This window comes from Vigna umbellata, chromosome 1 (assembly GCF_029865625.1).
Source record: "Vigna umbellata cultivar VRB3 chromosome 1, Vumbellata_1.0, whole genome shotgun sequence".
In the NCBI taxonomy this organism is placed as follows: Eukaryota; Viridiplantae; Streptophyta; class Magnoliopsida; order Fabales; family Fabaceae; genus Vigna; species Vigna umbellata.
This window is the reverse complement of record NC_142165.1, coordinates 6,792,163-6,815,883: the sequence shown is the minus strand read 5'-3', so window position 1 is coordinate 6,815,883 and position 23,721 is coordinate 6,792,163. Positions and strand designations below refer to the sequence as shown.

The window sequence follows — 23,721 nt, the reverse complement described above, 5'->3', positions numbered from 1 at the left end:
CTATCAAATATTATATGCTTCACTTGATCGAACTCTTGAGCAATGAATCTCAACATATTTTAATACATGTTCACCCAATCTTTTATATATGCTTACTTTAAAAGTGTCACTCATAAGATTTATACATTTTTCAAAGGACGTCTTTATCTCATTATGTTGTAGGATTATGACGTTATGTATTGCATCCCAACACGAACAAAGGTCTCTCATATTGTTCCATAATACTTTCTTAAGGTTCCAATGAGTAGACTCAACCTTGACACAAATTACATGAACAATATCATAAAACATCAAATAAAGCAACTAAATAAAATAAAATTAAAAAATACTTGTTTGATATTGTGTTTCCTAAATGCATAACTCGGTTTGTCTAGACCTTTACAAAGTATTTCTTATACATAATGATCAAGACTTATTGACATATTCAAAGAATAAAGGTCATGAAATACAAACATGATGAAGGCGATTGACACAATCAGTAAACCTTAATTCATGTTCACAATCTTGACATTTAACCATGCTTCCATGATGACATTCCATGTCCCAACAAAATTGACTAACAATTTGCACTTGTCTTTCACATTTTTCTGAAAGTGGAAGCAACATAGGAGATGGTAACATTCAAGGAATGCAGTGCCAATGACATTCATCAAAGTTAGCTCTTTGTCGCTAACAATGACTTATGGTCTGTCCTCATATGTCAAAAATAATTCTCTTAGTTTTTCCAGAGTCTAAGTGAAATTATTTTGTCATTCACTTGATAAGAATATAAAGACCGCTGAGAAAATCAACCTTATTGATGTAACCCCAATTATCTTAAGCAATAATAATCAATATTTGTTTGTTTTGTATGTGTTATCCATCAACAAAACAACAATAAATGCATTCAACGAGTAACTGCATCAAGATGTGTCCAAGATGTCACTTATCACCTTAGATTCGTTCACACATCTATTCTAGTGGGTGTATTTATCATGTTTTAACATCATCATTAATTATTGTAATTCAGTTATCAAACCTCTCAATGATTGGTTGTAAGTATATCTTGCATCATATACTTGTTTGATTGTTGACACATTATAATAATTATTTTCTTTGAGAATAAGGAGAATGTTTGCAACATTCACTTAACTCTTAGTCATACCAATAAGAAATGATTGTTCAGTGGAAAAGGGTGACCAACTAAAGTCTGTGCCAAATCATGATTATGATATTCAGACATTACCTTTAATACTCACCCCTCTCCATTAGAAATTGGTTTGCCTATCAATTTAAAAGGACACTCGCATTTTCTTGTGCCAAATATAGTAGGATGAACATTAGATTGCATTTTTTTATACTTTTCACCCCTTTCACATCCTAACAATACAAACGTCTTTCTCCTAGGTTGACCATTAACTTTATCCGATCTTATAATGACGAAAACAAAGTCAAGGTCAAAAGCAATCGTTGGAATCCAGTTATTTAACTCGTCATATGTGAGGAAAATGTGATCAGTTGTAAAATTATTTGTATAATCTCCCTTACACATAAAGAAAAATTTGACATAAAGCTTGAATTTAGTTATAAATCCATTAAACTGAAGTAACATCATCATCATCAAATACCTTACTTTTGTGGTAATAATAATAATTGGAGATCAAGAGATTATTAAAATAAAACAAGTAAAACCAATTTTTTAAAAATAAATAAAACAAAAAAGAATATCAGATTTCAAAATACAGGAGAAATAATTAACGAATTTCAAATTTTTTAGGAGTGTTTACCAAATTTTGAAATCCAAGAGAAATAATTATCGAATTTCAAAATCCATGTAAAATATAATAAAAATTATCGAATTATCCTTAAGTGAATTTCAAAATCCAATAATTTTTTAAATCAGATCTTGAAATCTATTATCAAATTTCAAAATTCGATGAATTTGTTAAATTAAATTTCAAAATCCAATACATGTAAAATATAATAAAAATAAATATAAATTTCAAACGAAATAAATAGAAAATTCCAAACTAAACTTAACCAACAATTATACTTCAAAGAGAAACAAGATGAAATGAAGAAGATTAACAAAATCAACTTAACAAAAGAAAAGCGAGGTCGAGCTACATAAAAGATGAAAGCACACCACCATATCACCAAAAAAACCATGAAACAGATGAATACTTGGGAATGCATGCTTCAATAAATATAGAATACACAGTGTTTTGGTAATCAATTATTAATGCTTATCTAATTCTTTTTTATTTTATAGATATTTTTAATTAAAGATGTTTCAGTCAATTTGGAAGTGCAAGAAGAAAAGTTGAAAAGATAGACAAAGCCCTTTTGAGAGTTGCTCCCTCCACCACCACCAACCGCTCCCTGCACCTCCCCATACCTTATTTGCCCTTCTATAAAACGGATGTCAACATCCGTTTCACCTTCAACGGATGTTGACATCCGTAACATCCATTTACATATTTCATATTTTAGTTTATTATTTTTATTTAAAAGAAAAAAACTTCAACGGATGTGGCCACATCCGTTAACGGATGTGCCACATCCGTTTAATAGATTTTTAAAAAGTTTTTAATTTATTATTTAAATAATAATATATAAATTAAAATAATAATTATTATTTTATTAAATAAAATAAAATTAATTTATAAATAATTAAATAATAATTTTTAAAAAATTAAATAATATTTATATATTAATTTAAAATATAAAAAATTAAAAAACTAAAAATTAAAAAACAAAAAAAGGAAACGGATGTCGCCACATCCGTTAACGGATGTGGCGACGTCCATTTTAATATATTTATAACAAATTTTTTAATTATTATTTAAATAATAATACATAAATTAAAAGTAATAATAATTATTTTATTAAATAAAATAAAATTAATTTATAAATAATTAAGTAATAATTTTAAAATAATTAAATTATATTTATATATTAATTTAAAACAAAAAAAATAAAAAAAACTAAACTAGAAAACAAAAAACGTAACGGATGTCGCCACATGTGGCACATCCGTTTTAATATATTTATAATAAATTTTTTAATTATTATTTAAATAATAATGCATAAATTAAAATTAATAATTATTATTTTATTAAATAAAATAAAATTAATTTATAAATAATTAAGTAATAATCTTAAAATAATTAAATAATATTTATATATTAATTTAAAACAAAAAAAATAAAAAAACTAAAAACTAAAAAACAAAAAAAGGCAACGGATGTCGCCAGATCCGTTAACGGATGTAGCATGTCCGTGGAAGAATTTTTTTTTCAACGGATGTTGACATCCGTTGAAGAAAAGGGGTGGGGTGTGGGATATTTTAAAATATAAAGGATAGTTTTGGCATTTTAAAAAAATGTGGTGGTGCAGGAAGTAAAGTGGGGTGGTGTAGGGAGTAAAACCCAGCCCTTTTTAGGAGTTATGAAAGAAGCCATTTAGGACCAAGAGGACACGGCCTAGAGGAAAACATTCTTGGGGGTTACTCCCTACACCACCCCACTTTGCTCCCTCCACCACCACATTTTTTTAAAATTCCAAAACTATCCTTTATATTTTAAAATATCCTACACCCCACCCCTTTTCTTCAACGGATGTCAACATCCGTTGAAGACAAAATTCTTCCACGGACGTGCTACATCCGTTAACGGATGTGACGATATCCGTTGCCTTTTTTTGTTTTTTAGTTTTTAGTTTTTTTATTTTTTTTTTGTTTTAAATTAATATATAAATATTATTTAACTATTTTAAAATTATTACTTAATTATTTATAAATTAATTTTATTTTATTTAATAAAATAATTATTATTAATTTTAATTTATGTATTATTATTTAAATAATAATTAAAAAATTTACTATACATATATTAAAACGGATGTGCCACATCCGTTAACGGATGTGGCGACATCCGTTGCTTTTTTTGTTTTCTAGTTTAGTTTTTTTTTTTTTTTTTTAAATTAATATATAAATATAATTTAATTATTTTAAAATTATTAATTAATTATTTATAAATTAATTTTATTTTATTTTATTTAATAAAATAATAATAATAATTTTTAATTTATGTATTATTATTTAAATAATAATTAAAAAATTTGTTATAAATATATTAAAACGGATGTGCCACATCTAACGGATGTGGCGACATCCGTTGCCTTTTTTTGTTTTTTAGTTTTTAGTTTTTTAATTTTTTATATTTTAAATTAATATATAAATATTATTTAATTTTTTAAAAATTATTATTTAATTATTTATAAATTAATTTTATTTTATTTAATAAAATAATAATTATTATTTTAATTTATATATTATTATTTAAATAATAAATAAAAACCTTTTTAAAAATCTATTAAACGGATGTGGCACATCCGTTAACGGATGTGGCCACATCCGTTGAAGTTTTGTTTTTTTTAAATAAAAATAATAAACTAAAATATAAAATATGTAAATGGATGTTACGGATGTCAACATCCGTTGAAGGTGAAACGGATGTTGACATCCGTTTTATAAAAGGGCAAATAAGGTATGGGGAGGTGCAGGGAGCGGTTGGTGGTGGTGGAGGGAGCAACTCTCAACATTCTTCCATACAATTTTTCCTATATTCGGACCTGACCATTTCTTCCTACACCCGTTTTTTCTTCATGCAGTCCTATGAAATGTAATATACCCATTTTACCTTTGATAAATTTATAATAAAATATGAAAAAAGTTAGCATGCTCTTCTCCTCTTCACTCTGGTGTGTGGTGACTAGGGTGGGGGTAGGATCTGGTATGTGTTTTTTTAAGAAGTTTGGGATTGCAATCCAAAATGTTACTGGTTCCTGAAAAATGTTTCAAATTCACCGTTCCAAAATATTTGTATTCGAATATCTTTTGAATTATAAAATTTGAAACATAAACATGTATTTTAAACTGTGCAGTCTGAAGTATGTTTCCAAATTTGTAAGTATATTTTGCTCCCTCGAAAAAGAAAGTAACTCTAATATATAGGCTACTGCACAGAAGTCTTACTTCCTTCTCGTCTTTAAACTAAACTGTGAAACCTTACACAATTGCTTGGTCTCCTCTAATCTATGGCTCATATCAGTATTCTTTCTTAGCCATTAAGGTCCAACATTTTGGGGCAATCATAATAAAAATCTAAAACCAAACACGATGCCATTTTAAAAAAAATGTGCAACAGTTTTTCTTTCTAAAATAGTTGAAATTCGATATTCTTTCAAAACAAAAATTAATTAATTTTGGTCCTTCAAAATTTAAATTATGTTGCTTTTAACCTAAAAGTCTAAAGTTGTTGGTGAATTGTTTGCGTGATTAACGCATGCTGATGTTATCATGGAGTGCATGGCTATCATGTGTAGGATTTGATTCGATCTAAGCCTCAAATATTTGATTCGATCAAAATCGAACACTAATATTATTGGACCGTGTGAGCATGAGTTTTCTTTCTGATATTTGGATTTTGGGTCAAACAAATATCAAATACATGAAAATGGATTTGAATTTGATATTATTGCGGGAAGTTTCACATCATTATAAATTAGTACAAACTTCACTTAACTAATAAATTTTATAAAATTAAAAGTAATGAATGTTTAATATATTCATAAAAAGTATATTAATTATTAAAAGTTCAAGTATGAGTTTAAATTTTAAAATAATTAGAAATGATAACTTTAATAATATATAAGTAAGAAGATACATAGATTCTTTATTTGAATTGAATGTTAATATTTAATGTGAGTTTATATAGAATTAATTCATGTAGCAAAATCTGACGACGGAGTAACAAGCTTGATCACGGAGTTCTATTAGCTAGATGATGCATCTTTCGATAATTGTTCCGTGCGATATTTTTAAGAGCTAATTAGAAGTTTCCTCTATCAGGCAATCCATAACTATATGCATGCATCTTTTCATATAGAGATGCTTCTATTTGCGAAGTTGGTAGATACTAGTTCTGGAAAATCGTATAATTTAAAACCATCGAATAATGTCTTAACCTAATAAAAAAAATGGGTAAATAATGACAGTGAAAAAGAAGAGTTATATGAAGATATGGACACTTGATGCAGTTTTTTAAACCAGTATGTTTGTTTTCCATTGAAAATTAAATGTGGATTTTTCTGATATATATGGATACGAGATTTCGAGCGCCAAGATCACAACCAGGTTTTCAACATTTTCATGCAGGAAGACAGATACCTACGTGTAGCTTAAAATTTTAATAGTAGCTTCTTCGTAAATCTGCTTCCATTTGGAAGGAATAGCCTATGGATCAAATATCCCATATTAATCAGTATATTATAATTTCATAGACGGGTGGTTAAGAAATCCTAAATGAAAAATGAATGTTTGTGAGGTTGCATACATAAACCGAAACATCTTTTATTGTAGCTCTGAATTTGTGAATTATTACAAGAAGCTTTCAGCATCTCCGTATGTATGTGTAAAATCTAAAACTTGCTTAAAAAATGAATTTCAAAACTTGAATTGAGTGTTAGAGATACATTTTGTATCGTCCGTATGAGAGTGTGTGTGTTTGTACAATATCCTGTTTCTACAATATATATGGCCTATACAAAAGGGAATTCGAAAGTCGCCATTCAAAATAGCAGATGAATTAGAAGGGTTTCTTCAAGTGCTTGAAATCCAAGGAGGAGTCCACACACTCAGCTTTGCTCCTGCAACCATTCAATGATTTCAACAACTCCGTAGCTTTCTCTTTGGTGCCCTCAGCACAACCCACTTGCAACAAAACAAGGAGTTTATGAAATACTCCAATTTGAAGAGCCTCGACCAACATCTCTTCTTCTGTCTTGTCACAAACCTTCCAAAGAACCGAAACAGCAAAGCTGGAACTCAACTCGGACACCCTCAAAAGCTTCTTAATCACAACAGGCAAAGTCAAAGCATTACTTTTAGCCATTTGCAACCCTTGTTTAGAATCACAAAGACAATCCAATACCCCCAAAGCCTTCTCACACACCCCTTTCTCCGCATCAACAAGAACCTCCAACAACACCGAAACCAAACCCAACTCCACCAATCTCTCGCAACTCCTACCCCTATTACTCATTGATGAATTAACCAACTTAAAAATCGTTGATAAACATGCCTTTGAGGAAGCACTACCGGCTGGCTCCTTAACCATGTTAACCAAAGCTTCCAAAACCCCTTCACATTTCACCAACGCCTCAACACGCATTTCCTTCAGCAACAAAGCAGCGTTCTGCCTTGTCGCCAATTGTTTACCATTCATGAACCAAACCATGCAACCAATAGAACTCACTGACCCCAACACGGATCTACCATCTTCGGAAAGAGGACGCATCCACGTCAAGGCCCCCAGAATCTCATCCAACACAACCACGTTCTTCTCAACCACCCCACGTGAGAAAATGTTAAACGCATTAGCCAGTGCTAGAGCAGCACCGTTGACCACTATGCACCTCTTGTTCCTCTCACTCTCCTTCCCCCACGCCTTAATCTTCCTCACCAACTCCACACACTTGTTCTCGTCCCCGTGCTGCGCCGCCGACAGGATCTTCGTACACGTGTCAGCAACCTCGTACGGAGACACCGGGATCCGAGGAGTGGGGATCCGTTCGATCCCGTAGGAACGGTGCTCCACGCACCAATCCTGAATCATCCTCCTAATGGAGTGGTTCGGGATCATCTCGAAGCTGTTCAACTCCGTCTTCGTAACCGGGCAGGTGCGGTTCCCGGACTCGATCCACTTCTCGATGCTGTCTCTGTCGTAGGTTATCCCCGTGGACATCGTCACGGGGTCTTTCATCATGTCCAAGGTTACCGGGCACCGGAAGTGGGTGGGGATCGCAATCTCTATCTCCAAATCGCTACCGGAACTCAACTCTTTCCCCTTCCGAGCACGCCGGAACACTCTCCCTTTGGTCCACGACAACACCATTTTTCTTCAACGGTAAAAATTTACGATTTTTTGTATGTATGTTTACTGGGCAGATCTAATTAGAAAGGTTGTATATGCGTGAATATGATGGGGGAAAAGAAAGCTGTGGTTTGATATATATACTCACGGGTCAAAGGTAGCGTGATGAGACCGTGAGGGATGAATAGTTGAAGAAGAATGCGTCAAATAAAGGAAAGAAAAATAAAAAAAGGGTGATTTTTATTTGTTTATTTTGTGCGCGTGTGTGTTAGGACTTATAGGGATTATAATTTGAACGTTGAACGTTGAAAGTTTGAACACAGTCACTCGGAGCTCGAAGATGTTGAAACATATGTTATTTAGTTAATTGATTAAACTGAGGAAATAAAGTAGTAGAGGAGTAGTTGGTTGAGGTTGAAGATGAAGTTTGAACGGCGTGGGATGGAGTTGACTGGGACTGAGTCAGCAAGGTCGGTGTGCTGACTTGCATTCCTTTCATTTTTTGCATTTGCAATTTGCAGTTGCATGCACTTTTTTAAGGAAAATGTTATTTGGACAACAAAAGTTTGACACAATTTTGACAACGGCGACGTGGCAGCTGTGCATTGGCTCAGTGAATTGAAAACAAACCAGAAAAAACCCAAAATACCCCTCATCCCGGTTCACTGAGCCAATGCACATCTGCCACGTCGTCGTTGTCAAAATTGTGTCAAACTTTTGTTGTACAAATAACATTTTCCCTTTTTTAAATGTTCTCTTTTTGGCTTTTTCTAGTTGTAAAATTGCGTTTTTGCTTTGATAATTTGTGGCGATGGCGTAGGGTGAGTCTACGAGTGCCTGATTGTGCGTGTTTGATTGAAGTTGTCCCCGCCGCTTACGGAAACATGGGTCGGTGTTTACTACTTTTACCAAATTCTTTTCGTTCAACTCAAACAAGGTGGGTACTGCCACTTCCTACTGTTCCTGCCATGCCAATACAACGCGGAAGAACATGCTTCCTTTTGTTTTTTTTCACGCGTGTTCTGTGCTTATTCGTTTTGCCATTTCATAAAACGTGTTAGAAGAATTATAGAAACTACTCCATGAAAAAACCAAGATTATAAACGTTACTAATAACGCGTATAGTGACATGCGAAAGCAATTTTAATATTATTAGTTTTATTTCAATGCAAATAAAAATATATGAAAAACTAAAAAGAAAAGAACTATAAAAGTTAATCATTATAAAAAAAATGCTATAATATTTTAATTTATGTCCCCAACCTATTCAATTCAATGAATAAACAATTTAATAAAAAATGTAAGTTAAAATAAATAAACTTTCTCAAACATGTTTTAACTATACAAGTTTAATATGATGGGTTTAGTAGACTATACAACAATGATATATGACTTAATTTATATAAGTGGTTGACATTATCTTTATTAATTCAAAAAGATAATAAAGTTATTGATTTATTTATCTTAGAAAATGTATGGATTATTGACCTAACTTCTATATTTAGTTTAATGTAACAAAAAATGAAAGATATAGATTTAGAAACGATGTAACCACTCTTTTTTCTTTTTAACTTATTACGTTGTCTTATGGATAACCAATATTGTTCTTCCTCTTTCTTCTCTGGCGATACTATCCATGTAATTGGTTATAAAGTTGATTTAAAAGCATTATTCATATACAAAATACATACTTAATACGATGAGAGTAGATGATATATAGTGTAAAATAGGATGTTGACGTAGATTGTTTGATAAAATAAAAGTCAAGTTGGCATATATGTGGGTGTGGCTGGGGGAACATGTAGAGAAGAAATGGATTGTATTAGATATTACATATATATGGTTGCTGGTCCAACTACGTACAGATAAGGGTATAGCTGGATTCAACTTTGACTTCAACCAAACTCCCTTTGTCCCATTAGGTAAGAGAACATCGCCTCAATTCTTAAAAGCTACAAAAATTACTCTCATACTCTACCATGTTTTCTTATCTATTTGTCATATTCTTACAATTTTATCTTTTTATCCACTTGTATATTTTCGTCTTGAGTGTGAGATTTTAAACATAGATGGTCTTATAACAGATGATATAAAGATTGAAGAAACAAAAATTCAAGTTTGGATAAGCTTTTAAGTTAGTTTTGATATCATATTATAAGAAGAAAACTTTAAATCAACCTCACAAAATTAATTTATAAAGTGGGATTTATATTTAATGTACTCTTAACTGATCTTCTCTATAATTGATGTGAAACTTCGAACATCTTCATATATCATATTATTACGATTTAATCTAAAAGAATTTTAATTTAAGATTAATTATTATATTCAAATGAATGACTTATCTTTATATATTTATGTAACTATAAATATCTTTAAAAAATAAATCCTTCAAAAGACATAATAATATTATTAAAGATGCTTTATTATTCCAAATTCTTTTTCAAGCTTCTAATTTACTTAATAAAAAACTTTACATGAGATACTTTACATAGAAAAGCTAATTAATGAACATGATCGTGTTGAATATAGGAGGAGATTCACCGGAGAGACACAAACATCAATGAGATATAAACTCAATCATGTAAGGGATTGACACCACTCTCTACCCTAATGGTTAATGGATCTTTTACCTTTATATAATACTCTACTTTTTTATTTTTATCTAATGTAGAATTTAGACTCACACTTAAAAACTTGAAGTTGGACATTGTACTCAAAGAGTTAACCTTGACCCCAAAAACAAAATTTATCTTTCTCTTTTAATTTCTCTAAAATTTTATGAACTGGATAAGCTCAAATCAGTAAACTCTCTGCTCAACAACAAGATTAAATTTAAAGAAATAATATGTGAATTAACATATATAGTAATTTATCGGCTAAGAATATCATGTTCAAACTTAAAAACTAAAATAATGAGAAATTCTTATTCTCATACGAAAAGTTGTTCTAAGACGAGAAAACACATACAAATAATTTACTTGTCACTGGGTGCTGCCATCATTTATTCAATGTCAATTTGTTCGTTCAAATATTCATATTATATCGTTTTCGACTTCTGTTCACACCAGCCTTTAAATTTGATATTATGTAATTAAAAACAATAATTTATATTAAAGATATGCATAAAAATAAAATAAATTCTTTTTTTAATTTCTTTATAAGTAGTCTTTAATAAAATAAAATTATTTGTTTTACATGATCCATCCTAAATAATTTAGTATCTTATTTAAAATCCTGCAATAAATGAAATCAATTTACTGTATATATATATATATATATATATATATATATATAAGCGTGGATAATTATCACCTAATAAACCTTGTGAGAATTTTCTAATATACTATGACTTTGTTATAAAAAAAATTAATATCAATTACAAATAAAATTAATTTACATTATTCAAATGAAGTTACTTTACAAGTTTATCCGTCTTGTTGTGACCATGAATCCCATTAAAGCATACTAAATAGGTTAAATCTTTCATTCCTTTGTTCATTTATTTATTCATATGTGATTTAAATTTCATGAAATAAGTCTATCCATGAAAAAGCCAATTATATTTGCAGCATGCATAAGCTACCAAAAATCAGTGAGGTTGACATGTTGAACCTCTAAATAAAACCAAAACTTCATCTATTTCCTCTTTCTACAGCTATGCATAAAATTTGCTTTTATAAAATGTTGGTGTTTTCAATAATGCTGGAAAATTTTGGCTGTCATTTTGACAGTTTCTTCTCTTCCATATTTCAAACTCAGGATTATCATCAACTTTTATACTAAAATTCATTCAACAATCACTGAAATATATTTATTGACAACCTTCTACATTTTACGTTGTCTTCTAATCTGATCATTATATTGAAAATTAACTGTTTAGAAAAGAAGTTAAATATCGGAAACATTATTTAAGTTTTGGTATTTTCAAATATTATATTATATACGAATATGAAATTGTAGTTTAATTTTCTTAATATTTTTTCATTTATATATGCATTATTTTTTAACAGTTTTTTCTTGCATTAAAAAAATAGTTGTGTTAAAATTACCTTTTAGCGAACTTATCCGTTTAAAAATTATTATTATCATGATTAATTATAAGAATAGTTAAGAGACAATAACTCTTTTACTGCTACCTGCGATTAAAACTAGTGATTGTTTACTAAGATGATTTATCTAAATGATGAGAAAATTAATTATTCTTTTAATAAAGTTTTAGAATAATAAATCATGAGTGCAAGAGGGTGAGTTTCAAACAAAGAAGTTATATCCCATCATAATAATACTGAATTTGACTCGTGGAATTAACTGAGATGGAATGAATTAACTGAGATGGAATGATGGAGGGTTATTACCAAATAATTAATCATGTTTATTATAATTTGTTATGTTTTTGTCTTTTTTCTTCATGTGAACAGTTTTGTACACTTTTTCTTTCCTGAAGAGTTTTGTACAGGTTGTTATGACACCTGTCCAGTTTGTTACACATGGATGATTTTCTTCATCTTAACATATATAGGCTTTGCCTTTCTTGTAATGACACTAGTGCAGGCAGGGGAAACGACAACGGTTATTTTTGCGAATAGGCAGCGGTTCCTGAACCGAAGCATATTCAGACGAGGTAAAAAGTGATAGACTTTTTGCCTCGGGTTAGAACCGAGGCATAAAAAAAGTAGGATTTTGCCTCGGTTCAAAGTTAACCGAAATCGTAAACTTTTTAATTTTTAAATTCTTTTTTTGCAGAACTTTATGCCTCGGTTCCCTGTGAACTGAGACCGTATGTCCTCCTCTACTGCCTCGATTGGACCTTGAACCGAGGCAGTAGGGTCTGCTTTTTTTTCTTCTTTCGCCAGATCATGCACCATGTATTCAAATACAAGATATAAACTGCACGACATTCTAGAAGTCACTAAGCCTTCAAGTTTGATGACATTGGGATGATCTAGACGACGGAGAATCAAAATCTCTCTGGCCATTAACTTCACACTTTCAGGCTCTAAATTGTCAAAACGGACCTTCTTTAGAGCAACAATTTTTCCCGTCAAAGAATCCCTAGCTTTGTAAACATTATTGTATGTACCTTGCCTGATCAAATTGAAAGATAGCAAAATCACCAACAAAAGATTTAATATTTGTCCGGTAAGTAGCCAGAAGAAATAACTTTTACACAATTTGTTGGAAGGTTTTTAAATTTACAAATCCCAAACCCTAGAAAAAAAGGCTAAATTCCAAATTACTACTTTACCAGAGGCCCTTGTTTGAATAAAGATAACAAAAGAAAACCAACATATTGTCAAAACTATGTTAAAACAGAAAATGGAAACCCAGTAGGATCAACACCTTGTTGAAGGAAAAGTCCAATGGAGAAGATCACAAGAATCCACATATTGTCAAAAATCAAATCCAGACAACAAGACCATATTAGCATTCACCAAACCATAATTGGCAACAAAACTAAATATTGTTGAGTGAATCTGAGATGTTCTTTACCTTATCAAGCTTCTCAAAGGTGTAAGCTTTCCGAGGCGTGATTCACCAGCAACCTTAGAGAGCCAGAAGGGCCACTCTGCTGCAACCTGCTCACCATGAGCATGGTTAGGTGGGTTGCTCAACCTCGGATTCGGCTTCGGCTTCGAAGATCGCCTCCTCTCTCCCCTTGCCCTTGTCCTCTTCTCCTCTCTTTCACCCTCAATCTCCTTCTCCTTCTCAATGTTCTCATTCTCAACAACCTCTGCTCTACTCACATCAGCTTTTGCCTCTCTCACTTCCTCTCTCCTCTCCTCTCCTCCCTCGAAGACTCTCTCCCAAATGCATACCCCATCTCTCAAAATCTCTCATTTACTCCCCCCACTACCACCAGCCATATTTTTCGTCACTTTCTCGCCATCCCAACACCACCCGCAACCACTCACCCCCCTCCAAAACCCTAATCATAAATCTGGAAAAGCTACACTGTGCAAGCAAACGCTAATTCTAAAGACCCTAACTTTGGCAGACAAAAGTGAGATAGCAATGATTTGGAGAAGAAAAGTGAGCCCACGAAGAAGAAAAGAGCACGCGATGAAGAGATAAATGAACAGTAGGGTGAACATTTTGAATTTGGGTAAATAAGCCGAGCTCTATTACCTCAGTTCCATCTTTGACCGAAGCATAAACAACCTTCTACACTGGTTTTTCAGCAACCCGAGGTCGTAGGTTAGAGCAGGTCAGGTACAGTACAGTCAGTTGACAGTGAAAAAGGTGGGATTTGACAGACCCTTAGGCCTCGGTTCTGTACTAACCGAAGCATAAACCTATTTCGACACCGGCTCTATAGAGAACCGAAGCACTAAATCACGTGTCAGAGTTTTCCAGAGGCGCATGTGACTTTTTCATAGAGTATTAGGCCTCGGTTATGTTTTGAATCGAGGTAATATGCGCTATATGCTTCGGTTCTTTTAAAACCGGAGCATATAAGTTCGTCAAAACTATAAGATTGCGATCACTTTCGGATAGGCTTCGGTTTTCCTTTGACCGAAGCCTATTAGGCGAGTTAAAATGCGTACTTTTTACTAGTGTGATATGGAATTAATGAAACATTCATTTTGAGAAGGATATAAAGAAGGAACTAAAGGATACTTATTGTATGATATTCAATCCAGACAAATTTTTGTTTCAAGAAATGTGGTCTTTTATGAAAATTCTTTTCCTTTTAAATCAGGGAATGAATCTAACATTACTAGTCCAACTCTGCCAAAACCAATATGTGATAATGTGATAATATTGCACCTTTGGATATAGATGATCTCACTATTTTTTCAAATCAAGAGAGTGTAGATAATTTTAATTCAATTACTGCTACAACATCACATCCCACAGTTTCACAACCTTCTAAACACTCCATGAGACAAAGACAACGTCCACACTACTTGAGAGATTATCACTGCTATTTGTCTGTTGCTTCCCATACCAATCTGTCATATGGTAACCATTCTTCCTCTATACATTATCCTTTATCTGCTTTTCTTTCTTATAATAAATGCTCCCCAGTTACATAAATTTTTGCTATTGTGTATCTTCCTTGATTGAACCAAAAACATTCACTCAAGCTTCTAAAATGGATTGTTGGGTGCAAGCCATGAATTCTAAGATTAATGCTCTTGAACAGAACCATACTTGGGAGATAGTTAATCTTCCTCCCAATAAAAGGCCTGTGGATTGTAAATGGGTTTATAAGATCAAATTACATGATGATGGTACCATAGAGAGGCATAAAGCCCTTTTGGTTGTTAAGGGATACAAACAACTTGAAGAAGTAGATTATTTTGATACTTTTTCTCCTGTTGCCAAACTCACAACAGTGAGGGTCATTCTTGCCATAACTGCTGCCAAAAACTAGTTCCTTGAACAATTAGACGTTAATAATCCTTTTTTACATGATGATCTGCATGAAGAAGTTTACATGCACTTATCCCCTGGTATGACAACTTCGCATCCCAATAAAGTTTGTAAATTAAAAAAATCATTATATGGGTTGAAACAAGCTAGCCGGCAATGGTATGCCAAGCTCACCACAACTTTATTAGCTTTTAAATTCACACAATCTTCAGTTGACCATTCTCTCTTCATAAAGAAAACAAGGGCATCTTTTACTGCATTATTAATCTATGTTGATGACATAGTTCTTGCAGGCAATGATTCTAATGAAATTGAATCTATTAAGGCACACTTGGATCATGAATTCAACATTAAGAATCTTGGGAAACTTCGTTACTTTTTAAGTCTTGAAATATCCCGCTCTTCTACTGAGATTGTGGTTAATCAAAGAAGATATGCTCTTGAATTGCTGGAAGAGAATGGTATGCTTGCTACCAAACCTATATCCACTCCTATGGAGCCTTCAACCAAATTCAATAGCTCTTCAAGCAATCCTTTATCTGATCCACAACCTTATTGCAAATTAGTTGGTCAGTTGATGTACCTTACAACCACCAGACCAAACTTAACTTTTGTTACTCAACAGTTGAGTCAATATGTTTCTCAACCAATGGATACTCATCATAATGTTGCCATGAGAGTTCTTCGCTACATCAAATGTTCTCCTGCTAAAGGTCTTCTGTTAGGAGGTTAAGAGTGTATGAAAGAAGAAAGAAACATTAATTAGCCTAACTGCCTTGGCAGTTAGGAAAGGTGGGAAGGGATTGTATAAATAAGCATTGTATTTTGTTTAGAGGGGGTTTTTGGAAGAATTATAGTTTGATAGGAATTCTTTAGTCCTGTAAGGGGGAGGTTAAGCTCTCATCATTGGTATACTTTATATTCTTTATTGTTGATCATACAAAGAGAGGTTATACAACATTCTGTGAAGTCGTTTGGAGTGTGTGAGTGTGCGTTTCAATAGGTTTCTTTATCAGAAACCTATTAATTTGGTCCGACCTGCCGGATCGAGTGTTGGAGGAGAAAGCCATGGAAGGGAGAATGGAGGCACTGTAAATCACAATGGAGGGGATGAAGGTGGAGGCTGCCGCTATGCGATGGGATATACAGCAAATGATGAAGATGATGGGGGTGAGAACGAACAATCACGACGGAAACTCTGAAGGGAGTGACAGTTCGGTGAATGATAATGGGGAAGACCTGATCATGTGGGGATACAACACAATTGGCGAAAACAGGTGGATCTACCATCTTTCGAAGGGGGGAACCTCAGTTGGATTAATCGAGCAGAACGTTTCTTTCACATTCAGAAGGTAGCAGAGGAGGACAAGGTGGAGCTTGCATATATTAGTATGGAGGGTAGTGCGAGTTACTGGTTTAACATTTGGAAGGAAAAAGCCAAGATTCGTTCTTGGACGGTCCTAAAAATGGAGTTAGTTAATCGATTTGGAGGGAGACCCAGAGGAACTTTGTTTGAGCAGCTTGCGACAATACGGCAAGAAGGATTAGTGGAGGAGTACGTCCGAAGCTTTGAAATACTAATAGGTCAGACTCGGGGGTTATCGGAGGAGTTGGTGATGGGGTTTTTTCTCGCCGGTCTGCGAGAAGACATAAAGAGACAAGTCCGCATTCAAGATCCTCAAGAGTTCATGGTTGCGATCAGGATCGCGCGGGATGTAGAAGATGCGATGATGAGGGCGAAAGGAGGTGGCTGAAACGGAATGAAAGTTAACCCATCGGGGTCGCGCATGGTAGGAGCGATAATACGTGGCGAAACCGAACGTCAGTCCACAAACCGAATAGGTGGAACAGAGGGTAATGGACTAGCTAGGAGAGATGGAGCTAGGGATGGCAACGGATCGGGTCGGGCACGGATAGTGCCTACCCGCAACCCGACCCGACAAAAAAAAATCCACCCGCTACCCGACCCGCTACCCGCACGGATATCCGCTTAAAAAATATCCGCGGATATTTTAAAATCCGCGGATATCCGTGGATACCCGTGATATCCCATAAATATTTAAAAAAATATATTTTTATAAAATATTATAATAAAATTTAAATAAAATTACAAAAAATATATAAAATATAATATATATTAAATTAAATATAAATTAAAATTTAATTTTAATTATATTTAACTTTATAAAATATAAATTAATGTTAATTTTAATTAAATTTAACTTAATAAAATATAAATTAAATTTTTATTTTTATTTTTTGCGGGTAGCGGATATCCGTGGATACGGATAGTATAATACCCGCACCCGACCCGTTTATAAGCGGGTATTAAAAAACCCACTACCCGCAACCCGCGGATAGTAAATATCCGCGGGTACCAACTATCTGTCTCGGATTTTATCCGCGGATATCCGCGGGCGCGGATTTTTTTGCCATCCCTAGATGGAGCGATGCCGGCGAGCAGCGCGAGAGGGATTGTGACCGGAGGCATCGATAATCGGGGAAGGATGGTGCGAAACTTACCGTATCCTGAATTTCTTAAAAGGAGAGAAGAGGGTCGATGTTTCTGATGCGAAGGCCCATTTGCACCTGGCCACCGCTGCTCGGAGAAGAGTTTGTGAGTATTGTTGTTGGCGGAGGATGAGGAGGATGACGCGGAAGAAGGGGTAGATCAAAATCCAAAACCTATGGAGTTATCGGCTTGTTCCGCGGGAGGGTTAACCCAACCTAAGACGATGAAATTGAGGGGAAAGATTGGGGACAGGGAGGTATTAGTCCTCATCGACAGCGGGGCCAGCCACAACTTTATTAGCCGAAGACTGGCGAAAGAGCTGAAGCTACCCATAAACGATATGCCCCCTTATTAGGTGAGTTTGGGGAATGGACAGAGGAAAGAGACTAGAGGGTGTTGTGAGCAGGTAGAAATCATTCTGGTAGAGGCCGCGGTTGAGGAGAGGCTCCATTTATTCGAGCTGGGCGGAGTAGACATCATCTTGGGGGTTGAATGACTAGCTAAACTAGGGGCGGTGATGATAAATTGGAAAGAAATGACAATGGGGTATAACGTGGATGGTAAGAAGGTGATGATACAAGGAGACCCAGCTTTGGTCCGACAGCTGGTGGAGCCTCAGTCTTTATTAAAGTTGACAGATGCCGAGTCATGGCTGATAGCTTGGGATTTGGGCCGAGTGGAGAAAGAGGTGGACGGTGAGGGGCCAGTTGATTTGACAAGGGAGCACAATGCAGAGTTGGAAGCCATGTTGCAGGCGCACTACCACGTTTTTCAGGAGGTGCAAGGATTACCACCATCTCGGGATATGGAACACCGAATTACACTGAAGGAAGGGGAGGATCCAGTAAATGTACGTCCCTACAGGTACCCACACCTGTTGAAAGGAGAAATTGAAAGAAAAGTGGCGGACATGCTGAAATCCGGGTTGATCAGACCAAGCACAAGCCCTTTTCCTAGTCCAGTTATCTTAGTAAAGAAAAAAGACAACAATTGACGTTTATGCATGGATTACAGAGCTTTAAATAGAGCCACAATACTGGATAAATTTCCTATACCCGTAATTGAAGAGCTCTTGGATGAGTTGAGAGGAGCTACCTATTTTTCGAAGATCGATTTAAAAGCGGGTTATCATCAGATTAGAATGGGGAAAGAGGACGTACAGAAGACGACTTTCCGCACACATCAAGGCCATTACGAGTTTCTAGTGATGCCCTTTGGTCTCACGAATGCGCCATCCATGTTCCAGAGTGCGATGAATGGTCTCCTACAGCAATACCTAAGGAAGTTTGTATTGGTTTTCTTTGATGACATTTTGGTGTATAGTACTAGTTGGGAGGAGCATCTTGGGCATGTGGATCTGGTGCTAGGCATATTTGAAAGGGATGGTTGGGTCACTAATAGATAGAAGTGTGAATTCGGGAAAAAGCAGATAGGTTACCTAGGATATCAAATCTCAGAGAGAGGAGTCAAGATGGACACGGAGAAGATCAAAGCTGTTTTAGAGTGGGATGAACCTAAAACCCTGAAAGCATTGAGGGGTTTCCTCGGTCTAATAGGGTACTACAGGCGATTTGTGCAAGGATATGGGAAGCTTGCAAAGCCTTTAACAGAGTTGTTAAAGAAGAGTAAATTTGTGTGGTCGGAGCAGGCTAGAGCCGCGATGGAAGCACTGAAGGCTGCTGTTACTTCTGTGCCAATCTTGACTTTGCTAGATTTTACTCAGGTGTTCCATGTGGAATGCGATGCTTCTGGAGGGGGTTGGGGGCTGTGCTGACTCAGAACAGGAAACCTATTGCCTATTTCAACAAAGCCCTATCGGAGGGTTCCCTGAGTAAATCTATCTATGAAAAGGAGCTAATGGCGGTGGTCTTGGTAGTCCAACATTGGAGACCCTATTTGCTGGGAAGGAGGTTTATGGTACATACTGACCAACGCAGTTTGAAATACCTACTGGGAGCAGAGGATTACAACCTATAGTCAACAAAATTGGATAGGCAAGCTAATGGGCTATGACTTTGAAATTGTATATAAGACAGGGAGTTCCAATAAAGTTGCAGACGCCCTGTCTAGAAAAAGAGGAAGGCGGTATGGAGGAAGCAGCATTGCAGGTGACATCCCAGTCATATTGGCAAGACTTCCAAGAAGTGTTGCGAGAGGTCAAAGAGGATGAAACGCTGGGCAGAATCATAAGAGATATTAAAAATGATCCAAACTGTCATCTAGCTTATACATTGGAGAATGACAGACTGCATTACAAGGGGATGCTCGTAATATCCGCCAAATTGGCTTGGATCCCCAAGTTATTGGCTGAGTTTCATGTGACCAGCACAGGAGGCCATTCTGGGGTGTTTCGCACATATAGGAGGATCGCCCAAGCTTTATATTGGGTAGGCATGAAGAAAGTAGTCACGGATTTTGTGGCAGAATGTGTGGTGTGTCATAAGCACAAGTACATGGCTACCTCGCCTCAAGGGTTATTACAACCCTTACCAATACCCCAGGCAGTGTGGGAGGAGGTCAGCATGGACTTTATTGTGAAGCTACCCAAGTCTTAGGGCCATGATGCCGTATTGGTGGTGGTAGATCGATTGAGTAAATACGCCCATTTCATGGCACTCAAACATCTCTACTCGGCAAGAACAGTGGTCGAGGTGTTTATTAAAGAAGTTGTCAGGTTGCATGGGATTCCGGTTTCGATTATTAGTGATAGAGATCCCTTATTCTTAAGCATATTTTGGAAGGAGCTTTTTAAGATGCAGGGAACCCAGCTCAAGATGAGCACAGCATATCACCCGCAGACAGATGGGCAAACGGAGGTGGTGAATAGAATTGTGGAAGGATATTTGAGGTGCTTTTGCTCGGAACAACCCAAAAGCTGGAATGCAATGCTACCTTGGGCGGAATACTGGTATAATACCAGTTATCAGGGGGCTGCGCAGTGCACACCATTTGAAACGGTGTATGGTCGGGCTCCTCCATCTTTGAGCAGGTTTGTCCCAAGAGAGACACTAGTGGAAGTTGTAGCCCAAGATCTAATGACATGGGACGAGGCATTGAAGCAATTGAAATTCCATTTAAATCGGGCCCAAGATTTAATGGCACAGCAAGCAAACAAAAGGAGGAAAGAGGCAGATATTAAGGTGGATGACTGAGTCTCTTTGAAGATTAGACCCCATCGACAATCTACCATGCCCACTCGGTTGCATCCCAAACTCACAGCTCGTTATTTTGGGCCGTTTCAGGTGATTCAGCAGGTGGGAAAAGTGGCATACAGATTGCGGTTGCCTGAATCCGCAAGGATACATTCAGTCTTTCATGCATCACAGCTGAAGAAAGTCGTGGGGGGAAAAACAAGTAGAGAAGGATCTACCAGCTGAGTTGCAAGCAAATGGACCAACTTATTGGTCGGTGAGAGTTCTGGGGGTTAGACAAAGGCAGCAAGGAGACGATATAATACAACAAATTTTGGTCGAGTGGCAGGAAGGAGGCAGAGAAGGAGCAACCTGGGAAGATAGGGTGACTATCCAGGATCAGTACCCTGAATTCAACCTTGAGGACAAGGTTGTTGAAGGGGAGGAGGGTAATGTTAGGAGGTTAAGAGTGTATGAAAGAAGAAAGAAACATTAATTAGCCTAACTGCCTTGGCAGTTAGGAAAGGTGGGAAGGGGTTGTATGAATAAGCATTGTATTTTGTTTAGAGGGGGTTTTTGGGAGAATTATAGTTTGACAGGAATTCTTTAGTCCTGTAAGGGGGAGGTTAAGCTCTCATCATTGGTATACTTTGTATTCTTGATTGTTGATCATACAAAGAGAGGTTATACAACATTCTGTGAAGTCGTTTGGAGTGTGTGAGTGTGCGTTTCTATATGTTTCTTTATCAGAAACCTATCATCTTCACTTTCCTATCAACTCATCTCTAATGCCTTCCAGTTTTGCTGATTCTGATTGGGGTAGTTGTATTAAAACCCGAAAATCTGTTACTGGGTATTATGTCTTTCTTGTCTCTTCCTTAATTTGTTGGAAAACTAAGAAGCAGACAATTGTATCTCGTTCTTCCTTTGAAGTTGAATATAGGGCTCTTGTAGCTTTGAGTTGTTACAATGGCTTCATTTCTTGCTCACTGATTTGCAAGTTCCTCCCACTACTCCTATTTCAGTTTTTTGTGATAATCAGTTCGCTATATACTTGGCTCACAATCCAACTTTTCTTGAACGGACAAAGCATATAAAGATTGACTATCATGTCATCCGCGAGAAAATTCAAAGTGGTCTTCTTCATTTGCTGCCCATTTCTTCTTATGCTCAATTGGCTGATATGTTCACTAAGGCTCTTCATCCCAAAGTTTTCATACAATGCATATCCAAGCTTGGACTATTCGATGTTCATAGTCCCGCTTGAGGGAGGGTATTACCAAATAATTAATCATGTTTATTACAATTTGTTATGTTTTTGTCTTTTTCCTCCATGTGAACAGTTTTGCACACTTTTTCTTTCTTGAACAGTTTTGTACAATTTGTTATGACACATGTTCAGTTTATTACACATGGATGATTTTCTTCATCTTTACATATATAAGCTTTGTCTTTCCTGTAATGATATGATGAAATCAATGAAACATTCACTCTGACAAGGGTAAAAAAAAAAAGAAAAAATCGTCATTATTTATTGGACACTAGTCATAAAGGTAATAAAGATGAAAACCCCCCACAGTTAAAATAAAACAAAAACATATAAGTTTGGTACGGTATAAATCTAGAATAGTTAAACAGTTAAACTGTTGTTGTTTCAATCAGTAATATTAAATCCTCTGCAGATCTACATATACAAAGTACTATCATCATTCAGTTTTTTTAGTTGGTGTATCTTTGTTGGTCATCTGGTTTGGTGACACTCTATCTCTTAATTAGTTGCAATAATTGGAAGGGTTTGGTGTATTTGTTTTCAAAGAAATAAATGGAGGGAATGAAAATAAAAACAAAAGATTGAGAAAAAATATAATATAAGTAAGAAATAAATTTTAACTACTTAATAAAGTATATAAATATGAGAGAATATAATTTTTTTAAAAGGTATATACTTTAATTGATTGGACAGAAACCAAAAAAGGAAATAGAAAGATAAATAAAAGTATGTGAGAATTATGAAGAATATTAATTTCCTGCAACATAAAATAAATTATTTTCTAATAAATACATTTTACTAATGCTAAACAGCCAAGCCTTTATTAATTAAATTATCTTAAAATATAATATAACTCATTGGAATTTTAGAGTATAAAAGTAAAACGATACCAATTTTCTTGAAATCAATACTATAATTACATGTTCTTTACACAATTTCTTTAAATAGTGTCAACTAATTAACCCATCTCTATAAAGTTATAATATTCATAGAAAATTGTTAACTTAAAAGGCTAAAAGGGCCCTTCGTTTTGGTTCAGCTTTCCTTATTTCCAATGTTGAAGCTTAATTAACATATAAGAAACAATAAAGTGGGTTGTGGAAGCCAGTTGGAAAGTTTGACAGCACAGCTTTTATCTTTTGGCTTAACTTGCATTCGCCTTTTGCCACACTGTCACCTTTCACAACCAGGCCGAACAGCAACATGCAGCAAATAATATTTGATTCTCTCTTTTTAACTACTTCCTCTCCTGTCTATTTTGTCCATTTCACAAATTCATGCTCATCCAAAACAGCTTCACAAACGCCAGATTCCCTCCAACATTGACACGACAGCAACCATATGTCATGTAGCCACCAAGTTTTGAAATCATCTCTCAAAATGAAACAAACTCAAGTTGTGCATTTCAAAAACGGTGCCAGTTGTTGTGTTGATCCTCATGTGTCATGTCATCGGCACTCAATACTACTTGCAAATAAATTGGTTCAACAAGTGTAACATATTAACATTAGC

The 23,721-nt window shown here is 34.9% G+C and overlaps 1 protein-coding gene across 1 annotated transcript; it reads right to left on the bottom strand.

Annotated features, from left to right (window-relative positions):
- Positions 1-6,378: 6,378 nt before the first annotated feature.
- On the bottom strand, positions 6,379-8,226 carry LOC124829066 (U-box domain-containing protein 21). The gene has a single exon (XM_047302510.2). The coding sequence runs from the start codon at positions 7,935-7,937 to the stop codon at positions 6,630-6,632; it is 1,308 nt and encodes a 435-aa protein (XP_047158466.1). The 5' UTR covers positions 7,938-8,226; the 3' UTR covers positions 6,379-6,629.
- Between the last annotated feature and the right edge of the window lie 15,495 nt (positions 8,227-23,721).